General features: G+C 37.0%; 1 protein-coding gene across 1 annotated transcript in view; it reads right to left on the bottom strand.

The window, feature by feature from the left end:
• Positions 1 to 2,179: 2,179 nt before the first annotated feature.
• The window catches only part of LOC147065618 (uncharacterized), a 68,352-nt gene continuing 59,118 nt past the window's right edge, over positions 2,180 to 11,413 (bottom strand). The window contains exons 5-7 of the mRNA XM_085956534.1: positions 9,765 to 9,825; positions 4,163 to 5,629; positions 2,180 to 4,034 (exon numbers count right to left, since the gene is read on the bottom strand). Coding sequence (XP_085812660.1) covers positions 3,923 to 4,034; positions 4,163 to 5,629; positions 9,765 to 9,825 — 1,640 coding nt within the window. The 3' untranslated portion in view covers positions 2,180 to 3,922. The remainder of the gene's footprint in view (positions 4,035 to 4,162; positions 5,630 to 9,764; positions 9,826 to 11,413) is intronic.

The raw sequence follows: 11,413 nt of genomic DNA, 5'->3' as shown, positions 1-11,413 counted from the left end.
TGTTTTGTGTTGGTACCTAATAATCTTTTGAGTAAGGAAACATTTTAATTCAAGTACAATTCGGTCAAATTTAATTTAGCACGTAACTTCTCCTTTTTTTATAGATTTTTGTATTGTTTTTTTGTTGTAACCATATAATTTGTTTATATATAAGACTTACTTTAATTATGTGTTTAAAGGGACGTTTTTTTGGGAATTGGATGTAAAGGTCTTTTGAATAAAAGATTGTAAATTTTAATAAACAATGTTTTTTTATTAACATTTTGCATTAATACCGCACAGTTCAATCAATAATGTAGTCGTATTCCGAAACAGGAACAATCACAAATACTCGCCATGTTGTAAAGGTAATAGGAGGGGTAGAAAAAAACTCTACCCCTTCCATCCAACCAGTCCAAATTTTAATCCCCTCAAAAAATATCAAAATGATGCAACCCTCGCGGAAAACTATGCAAAGCATCCGAAGGAACGACACAAATTTTTTAGACAACCAAAGATCATGTAAAACACTGAATACATGGAAATAATAAAAAAAATTATACAAATAAAAAAATAGAAATTTAGTCGAAAAATATACATAATATATATAAATTATAATTGTATAATTAAGTAGTAGTCAAAAACTAATCATTATAATGGACAAAAAAAATCGGTTTACAAAATTAAATAAATTGTAAATTTTAATAATAATAATATATAAAAATAAAAAAAGAAATAAATAATTATTAATTGTTTATTGGGGTTGCATGATTTGATTTTTGGCCAGCGAGGGGCACAGATATTGAATATAATTTTTTGATCTGTCGTAATATTTTTTTTACAAGGCTTTGGAATCGAGAATTTCTACAAAAATTAACAAAATTTATTCAACATGATGACGTCTACTATTCATATAGCTATATTTCTTTTAATTAAAAGTACTAACATTATTGGATTTCTCAATTGTGAGTGTGTCGAAATTATATTTACATTATTTAATACAAACTTTTACATCGGGTATCTGGCCATTATTTTCTTTACACAAGTACACAGCTTCGATATATCTTTATATACAAGATTAAAAATGTCGAATCTATGTCATGAGAGGCCAATGTCCACTGCATCAATCTCATAAATACAACATAATATTTGAATTATAATTGTGTATTCTAAATTTTAAATGGTGACAAGACAGAAATGCGAAAATCAGGTGTATCCCCATGTCATTTAAAAGGAAGATAAGTCAGCATAGTAAAAATATAACCGATTTTGACTTATCTTACTGTTTCTTATAAATACACATAGTTAGAATACGTTTCTTAATTTCATGTTGTGTTGATTTGTCTGCCTTTTCTTTAGATTACAGAATTATTCAGTACGTACATGATATACATTTTGACATATTATATTATGATTACACAGAACACTTTCATGGCATAGATTCAAAAAATATCGAATTCAGTCTGTTTGGAAAACCAACCCGAACAATCGTATCACATTGTTTTTTTTTTATATTAATTATTATTAAAAATCAAATCTTTATATTATTCTTTTGGGCTGTTTTTCCAAAAAGATACCAAATTTCACGTTAATATTGATCATTTTTTCTTGTAAAGTCTTTTTCAAACATTTTAATAATTTAAGTAGTAATTAATATGAGTTATATGAAATTCACGATTATCAGTTTTGCATATAATTTTTTTAACAAATTATGTAGTTCAAACGAACAAAATGGTATACAATAATATTTTAATTAATAATTTGGTCAAAAATAACAGAATTTAGACATGACGGTGTTTAAGTACAAAATTACAATGTGAATCAACATATTCTCCAATCTGACCAAAATCAGTTCGCCCAGTCAGTGGATGCACAATATTTTGATTAAAAAAAAACTGTGAGATCTGTAATTTGAGTACATATAAAAAAATATATTTGATCAAATTTAGACCTACTAATTTAGTTTGGCCAGATTGATGAAACTGAGGACTGGGCGATGTGATTTTAGTTATAAACATTCTAGATATATTTTTGATATAATGACTTAGTTTTCATTAACTTATCTAATCGTATTAAGTTACTTAATAATTATTAACAGGAACATGGTATCGCTACAACAATCGTCCGTCTAAACAAGGCTTAAGGTTTTAAGTCCGAAGAAAAATATAAAGTTTGCGCCGTTTTTTTTATTATTTTTTTTATATGTATCATGGTTAAGTTCGATAACCTCGCAAATACGTTTTGTACAAAACTAAAAAATAACAATTTAGAAATGTATAAAAATTCTTTGAAAAAATATTCGTTTCAATATGATAATTATTATAAAAAATGAGTACATCAGTCAAAAGGGTGTACGCGTACAATATAAATAAGGGAGAACAACATCTTGACGATTTGACTTAGTAAAATAAGTTTAAAAAAATTAAGTGTACATTTTATAATCTTAAGAAAACATGATCACATTTTTTTAATTTTAATTTCTTTTTATATTCGTCAGGGCTTACGAAGCCGGGGGCTGGGCGGGCTCGCGGGCCGAATGGACCGCGGCCCGCCGGAGATCATAGCGCTAAGTGCTCCCCTTCAGAGCTGGTATGAATCAATTTCATAAATCACTCCAGGATGCATCCACAACACCTACATTTATATATTCATTAAGATTGCAAATAAACATAATCCAAAATATAAAATAATATAAATCAAACTATTAGAATTATGAAAAATGTTGAGAGAAATCTTTTACATATTACATTATTTAGAGAAAATTTAAAATAAGAATTGAAAAGTTATAAACATGAGTTATTTGATTGACAGTAAACTGGTATATTTCTAAATTTTAGTAATTTAGTTAGTTATAATGTCAGGTACTGTGGAATGTGGATGCACACACTGGAAAAATAGTGGAATACAATAATATTAATAACAGTATTGACGAGATTTGTATTGTAAAACTGATACAATTCAAAAAAAGTTTTTTGTACGCACATTTTTATGGTCAAATCGAAGTATGGATAAAATATCTCTGAACTTTTAAACATGCATTACGGCAAGATGCACAGGTTTCTATGCATTCTGAATGCGATACTGTATCCAAATTTCAAGAGACAACTATATAAAATTCAAAAAATCAATCATAAACAAGTTTCAAATGTTAAGAAGACCCACCAAGGTATCGATGATGAGGAAATGCTTCATAATTTCTTCGGATCCTTGAGGAATGGCAGATCCTGTGCAATATGGAGACAGTCAGCGAAGAAGGAGACGGCAAAAACGATGATGCCTTTGGGCGCTAACGGCAGTCACCCCCGGCGACGGCGTCCTGCACCAACCAGTTTGCGGATGGGCCACAGTCGAAGCCTTGTGGCACACCCCTCAGTCGAACTCGATTTTTATTTACACACGCAATTTTATGTACACACGAGGCACTGGGCCGCACAGCCCTGAGTTTTCTAATAATTCAATCTTGATCACTTCAAGACTGGAATATTACTATCGTCGTGAAAAACTACAGCTAAATACATGCATAATAAATTAGATATTTTAGTCTATGGGCAGCTGTACATGTGGATATATTATTATGTCCGTGGATCGGAGCTGACGATTTCGAGCGCCGAAACACAAAGGTTCAAGTCACACAGTTTCTGGTATTGCCGACGGTTCTCGGCATAAATGGTTGTTTCGCACTTGAACAATGTCATAGTTCACAATAATATTGTCACAATTTTGTTATTTATTGTTCGAAGACAACGTCACACACTTTCGCACTCGGAGAGGGTCAGTCGGCATTCGGGAGTAAGCCCTTCGTCAACGCGACACCGCGGCAAATTGTCTCTAATTTAAATATATATTTATAATATTCACAAGTTGTTAATTACAAGATTGGCGAATTTGATTAAAATGTCTTTTCGTCGAGTCTAATCGGTGAGAGATCGGGTAGGATCGGTTGCTACACTTGCGTAGCGAAGATGCCAGGGTCTGGCCTGGGGTAATTGTCTTCTATTAAATACACAGAGCTGGGCGCCTTCTCGCACGTCGGTCGCTTCACCAATGAGGCGTCACTGCAAATAAAAAAAACAATACGTTAGGAACATCTTAAGGAATATGAAGTAAATTTGAGTTCAAATTAACGTGACAAGATCACGGAAGAAAACGGTTGGAATATTTTATAAATTTAATGAATAATTACCTTGCTGTGCATAGAGAATCCGCCGAGAGTAGGCTGAGTCTCGCTGACAGTAGTCTAGCTGCACTCTCTGTGTTGAGCTGCTTGTGCGACCGCGCTCTGGAGAGTCCTCCGCCGCCGTTCGCGCAGCCTGACACGCTGCCCGTTTTTCCTGAGCACTCTGACTCCGCCACACTCACATTGTGCGCGTTCTGGCACTCTGAAAGTTCTGCCGCATGCCCAGCGGACGCGGCCACATTGTTTATACACTTTCCCCACGTATTTTTTATAACGTGAGTGTCCCGTTTCGCGAGCGACGCGTGGGTGTTCCGCTCGTTCTGTTGACGGGCTTCCCTGTCAGCAGCCGCTTGGCGTCGTTTCCGCCGTCGGTGGAAACAAGCTGCCACTCCGGCTCCTATTAAGATTAAAGCGGGAACACCCACAGCCAACGCTGCGATTGCTGCAACGTGTTGCGTCGACAGAGCGCCGTCGGTGGCTACTCGTCTCGACAGACTTCCTGCATCAGCATTCCCCGCGACCACTCCATCACTTGACTCATCGCATCTTCTCCCTGCCCATCCCGCAGAACAAGCGCACGTGAAATTGTTCACTCGGTTTATACAAGTTCCCCCGTGAAGGCACGGAGAGGAATTGCATTCGTCGATATCAACACTGCAGTCTTTTCCTGTGAAGCCAGGTCGGCACGTGCAACGATAATCATTGTCCAAATCGGTGCACTCCCCTCCGTTGGCACACGGAAGCGTTAAGCACAAGTTCACTTTTGTCTGGCAAAGATGGTTGATATACCCGGGCACGCACTGGCAACGGAACTTGTTGACGAGGTCTATGCAGGTGCCGCCGTTGTAGCAAGGATTTCCGCGGCAATCGTCTTCATCCGTCTCACACCGATCACCGACATACCCGATCGGACAGCTGCATGTGATTTTTTCGCCTGGGACTTTGTTGCAGACGCCACCATGGAGGCAAGGGTTGGATGCGCATTCATCGATATCTCTTTCGCAATCTGTTCCTGTATGACCTGGCGGACATGCACATGTGTAGCCTCCGGGACGTTCTCTGCATGTACCTCCATGTCGGCAAGGATTATCAGTGCAAGTTCTCGCTGGGGTTTCACAGTGGACTCCGAGGAAGCCTTCAGGACATTCACAGCGGTAGTGAGATCCACCTTCTAGGCAAGTTCCGCCATTTTGGCAAGGCTTATTGGAACACCCGTCGACTTCTTGCTCACAATCGGTACCGGTGAAACCAGCTGGGCAGGCGCAAGTATAGGATCCTTGACCAGTGTTGAAACACGTACCATTGTTATGGCACGGACGATGATTGGTGCAGTAATTGAGGTCCTGATTGCAGAATAGACCACCCCAGCCTTCGTCACAAAGGCATTCCCACGAATTATGGCATGTTCCGTGCATGCAGCCTGGATACCTCTCGCACTCTCCACATAGACGACCAACATAGCCAGAATGACACCTGTGAAAAAAAGAAACAAAACAAATTTAGTAAGAATATTTATTTGAAATAGTAAAATATTTTTTTGGTAAGTACCTACGTTTCGAAATGGATTGAACACGGTTGGTTATTTCAAGATAATGAAGAAAAGTGTAAAATTAAGCGATGCTGAATCTTGAAATTTCTTCAAGCCCACGGAGGAGTAAAGAATCGTGAGGAATGCTCGCAAGGATCGAGCTCCTCTGAAACAAAGTGAAAAAAAGAATGACCTATAAATAACAAAGTCCGTGCGCATCTCGGGATGCGCGCAATAATTTAGCATTCCACTATATTGCCGTCCCGCTTTCCCGTGAGGCGGTACTTCGCGGGGCAGAAGAGGACGGAGGCTCCTCCGCGTCGCGCTCGGGCTGTTCCCACGGCGAGCGGCCGAGGTCAAGGCGAGGCAGGGAAGCGTCCGACATCGATCAATGATCCAGCGATCGGCGATCGAGAGCCGCGGCGACACATTGCATTGCAATATTGAATCAGAAACATACCAACGCTGCCGATCAATGCAAAACCTGATCATAATGTAACCTTTATGTAACATTTATTTAACCTGTCGACGGTTAAATATTCTAAAAGATGCGATTCTATTCAAAGAATATAATTGATTTGGTAGTTAACTACCTGCATTAAACTGGCAAAGGTATGCATTGGAGCAAAGGAGCATCAGTTGTTTATTGTCCCAAGGTGCAGAACCAACTAACTATGTTCAACCAAATTGCTTCAGGTGTTGATATATTCCACTTGCGTGAGTTGAGTTTTGGTGGACGCTATTTTATAAATTCTTAAAATAGGGACTCCTTAGTACACTCGGTGTACTTCTATACTTTTCTTTTCATTTTTATCCCTTTTACTACTTTTGTTTTTCTTTCTTCTTTATAATAATGTTTCATGTCATGTTGTGAACGTCTTAAACTTATAATTTGTAATGTTCACAATATGTAAAAAAATAAATAAATTGAATTGAATTGATAAATAAAATAGACACGATGCATTTAATGACATTTAATGTCACTTGAACTTTTTAAATGATCGAATATTATGGAACAATTTATTGAGTAGGGTAGACAAGGGTTAACTTTAAAATCAGAATAGACCACTGTTGTCATGACGTAATGCTCAATATATAATTTATTTATGGTAAAATTACCGAGAAAACGATCAGGCATTGAGTAAATGAGAAATCTTAAGAATGATCGCGTCAATTAAGACGGTGCATTAGCCGGGGTAGGCAGATAATTGGTTCACAGGATTTTTGGAGTGCTTAATACGTTGTCTGGAGACGGTAAGTAGTATATTGCATGAAGTGGCCGACCCATAACACACAAGTGGCACGGAAGTGAGTCAAGTGGTGCGGGGCGCCGCCGAAGACCGTTTTGGATGATCACCGCTCCTGATACACCGACAGGTAGGTATCAGACACTTTGCATGCGAGAAGAAAAATAATCAATTCTGCCGTAAAAAGTGAGACAATCGGTCAATGGAACATTTCATAGTCTTGCTGTCATTGATAACACAATGACTTAATTTTATTCAATTGGCAACACAATAAATTTGATATAAATAAAACGAAACTATTTTTGTAGATATTATAATATCTACTTCTGTACGAACGTCGAAGTGTAAAATAATATTTACAATAACGTGATGACAAAATCATTTTTGCGAACGGTGAAAAGAGGAAGATAGCCAAACCAAAAATATAACCAAATTGACTAATATCAACATTTCGATATTGTTGTCTCAGTTAGGATTTGAACTACGAAAATCCTTCAATAGGTATACACATCCAATAGTGGGCAGCATTTGAAGCTAGTGAGACTACGCAGTATTTGATTCTATAACCAGAAGCCATTACAACAATCATGTCATTTAACGCTTCATTAGGGTTTAATGTCGGGTCGGAGGGTTGTCTTAGACCACCCCTTTGAAGCCAATCGATCAGGCTAACAGAAATTAGAAGTGACATCGGAGTCTTGGGAAGGGCGGAAGTGTTATTCAGTAGAGCACGTCGTAGACAATGATGGTTGGCCGCCGCAAGCCGCGGGGGACGATATTTGATTGACGGTTGCGTGTCCGCGGTGTTAATTTACTAATCACAGGTGTTAGGGGTTGTCGATAAAATCAATGTCCAATACTAATCGATGCCATAGAATGGAAAAGTTATCTACTCGTCAGTCGTCAATAGCGAATGTAGTTTATTAATTGATGATGGCCAGTTTGTACAATTTTGGTAGGACCTACCCAAATATAAATACTCACCTGAAAGGTAGGTAAGTACATTCTAATCATGTTTGACAGACAAAGTATATTTTACACTAAAGTGTATAAATCTATTTATAGTATAATTGACAGATAATATGCGAAACGCAGAGTAAATGTTAATGTAAGAAATCGATACGTTACGGATTGGATAACATTACATTTACAAATGCTGAGTTAATGTTAAGCGAATGGCAAACTATCATTCCTCACAAGTATGCTACATCAAGAAACGGGGATGATAGTTTACATTTTTTTTAGAGTTTTGATGTTATCTTACGTATGATAAGAAACCATAGAATGACAATTATTGATGGATGTGGTGGCGATGAGTCTCCAGTAATCTTTAAAATAAATTAAATTAAAAATACGGCCATGAGGCCAAATGACAGTAGTGCATTGGTAGAAGTGAAACGATCACACAACACCCAGGGGTTTGAGAAAACCACATAAATATATTGTGACCTTGTCGGGAGTGCCTTGTCCAGAATGAAAGCGCAGTGCCTAAACGCATATCTATTTGAAAAACAGATGTAGGAATAAAAATACGTAACTACGTAGGTATAAGTAATATCTAAAATGTGCACAGATGAATGCATAATATGTTTATAACATAACACCAATAGTGTACTTATGTCTTTGTCGTAATAAGTCTTCTAATTAAAATACAAATGTAGTAATTCTCTACTTTTATTATTATATGGTTGGTATCTGGACTACCTGGTACTTAGGTACTAGATAGCTTGCATGAGTACCACCATGAGTTGCATTTATAAATAAAAACTTTACAATTTGTATGAGAGTGAATGTAAAGAACATACATATTGTGATATGTAACAACATAGATACGCACACAGGTGAAGGATTGAAAATAATGCGTTCGGCCGCGGGTTGAATGAAACTGCTGTCAATGTGGATGCGCTGAGTCCGATCAATGGAGCAGATACGAACAAAAAAAACCGCAGGAGAATCGTAAGACAACGCGCTCTAAAAACTATGCAAGAAGAAGTCATGCCAGTACTCGCCCCGGCAAGATGGCCGACAGCGCGAGAACGGACGCAAAAAGTTGGCGCCTCAAAAACCGACATATACGCACGCATTCTGCACGAGCATATTTCCCGCGAATCGCATCGATAATGATAATATAAACGCGATAAATATTGATTGCATACACACACATATATATATATATACACGATTGCAACATTCACTGCAGCGGCATTGGTTGCAGAAAAAATGTCCAGAGACATGCGACGAGGTATTACTGCTTTGGAATTAGAATGAGAGTTATGGACTGCAGATAATATTTACGAGACCAATCGACTGGAATGCGACGGCAGGTGACTTGATCAAGCTTTCGTTACCTACGACTAGTGGAGAATGCGTTGCCACTGGACAAACTAGTTGGTTAGTTACCAGCTAGCTTATAAAAATGCATATCAACAACAATTACAATAATTCATTATTGTTTCGTGTTAACAAAGTGAAATCAGATAGGTATACAGAAACTAAACAGTGGTTAGGTACTTGAATACTAGCATGGATCAAAAAATTGTACAAACGAAAGGCATTATAAATTCAAGCATTTCAGAAAATGCGTGTTCTAATTTTGAATAAATCTGAAATATTCAAGTGAGTGATAAATTAATGTTAAATCAATGCGAGTTCTAAATTTGAAAATAATTATAAATTCAAACATTTAATAAAATTAAACATGTTCTAATTTTGAAAACTCACGTAATTATAATTTCAAGCATTCGATAAAACTGAGTTTGTTCTAATTTTGAAAAAAATACTGTTAATGCAAATCAATAGAATTTATATTCGATGTTTGATAATGGTTACTTACGTGCATTCGTCTGGCTTGCTGCAGTGTCCATGGTCCGGATGACAGCCGGGCAGGCATCGCGCTGGTGACAAGAGAGAGAAAAAAAACAATTAGTCAAAACTGCCACAAAAATAAAGCACATTAATGTAAAAAGCAGACATAAAAATAAAGCACGAAAACGGTGGGTTAAATTTGTAGCACGCGTGTGGCAGACGTGCAAAAGAAATCGCGCTAAAAAATGAACTGCATTTCGTTTCACATATTGCGGCGTTATTATAAAAAGAATTGCAGCATCTTGAGTGTATTATTTTGTCACATAACCTAACCCACTGATGCTTTGATTATGTATATTGTACAATTCTCATAATAAACATATATTTGTTATTTCTAAGATGTTTATTATAAACCAAGTGCCCCTAGGTCAAAGTACTAAGAAGTGTTCCAGGCATTACAAAGTTTACGTTTCGTTTTAGAAACATTTAGTTTGTTTATATTTGTTTACCCAAAGAGGAATTGGAATTCATTGAATGAGGTAAAAAAAAGCAGTGCATTATGTCCGAATGTATTTCAAATGCATCTTCTGTCACTTTCTATAGCACCATAGACGATACGATTTGAAGAAGATAGAGATAGTAAACTCGAGCGAAAGTGTACGTATTATTAGATGATTTTACGAAGGCCAGGTTTGATCAGTAAATTAGTGTATCTGTAGGAATGGCTTGTTTGAAACTCGCGCCCCTCTTGTTTATTTTGAATTTTGTCGTGTGTCGTCAATTAAGTTATTCAAAAGAATGCCTAAATTTAGGAACCCATATTATTGAGAAACGCCAACAAAAAATTATATAATTTGTTAAAATTGACAAAAAATTAATGAGTAGATATCATATTATTATCATGTGACAAGGATGCTGAAGTTGTGAAATTCAAAAAAAATAACGGTTGTGATAACACGAAAAAAACCGTTACAAAATACAAATCGCTTTTGGATTATGCAGTGTTCCCCTTCGCCATTGATATCAAACAAGGGGTCTTGCCAGAGGGTTATTGTGTCAACGCACCGAGGCACAACTAACTGGCCGACTTGCTCAGCTGTACGTGTGTGCACGCGTAGGTAAATTTCATAGCGAAATGTAATCGACAATCGTAAATATTAATTTACGATAGAATGCTGTTAATTATTTAACCGAGAAATGCTTTTGATAGGAAATAAACTTGGAAAATATTATAAATTCTAATAATATAAGTAAATGTGTTGTTTGGTCGATACAATTAATTTAATATCACATTGCTTGATCAATTTAGGAGTAACTTAACGTAGAATTTAACGCGATATTAATAATTGCTCTTAGGCTGTTCCAGTCATGACTAGAGCCGAGGTCTTTCCGCGAGGTCGTCAGACCAGAACCATGGCACATCTGCCATTTAACCCCTTGCTTTGCACGGAAAGAGCGGCACGCTTATAACATAAACAGGCGTAAGCGCCATTGAATTAGCTTTTGATTGAAACGTTTTCGTTATTGGGAGACCTAATATGCGGGCCACGTGCGGTAGGGAGGGTGACGTCACGGGAGAGGGACCTCCTCATTGGTTGTGACAAGTGCTAGGTATGGAATATTGTTTGTCCTCTGAAAGGTTATAACATCGTTAGAATATTGACCTAAGCACGTAAA

This window comes from Rhyacophila brunnea, unplaced genomic scaffold (assembly GCF_057557595.1).
Source record: "Rhyacophila brunnea isolate RB1 unplaced genomic scaffold, BYU_Rbru_1.0 scaffold_6, whole genome shotgun sequence".
Taxonomy (NCBI): domain Eukaryota; kingdom Metazoa; phylum Arthropoda; class Insecta; order Trichoptera; family Rhyacophilidae; genus Rhyacophila; species Rhyacophila brunnea.
The sequence above is the reverse complement of the archived record's forward strand: the minus strand, read 5'-3'. Positions and strand labels throughout refer to the sequence as shown.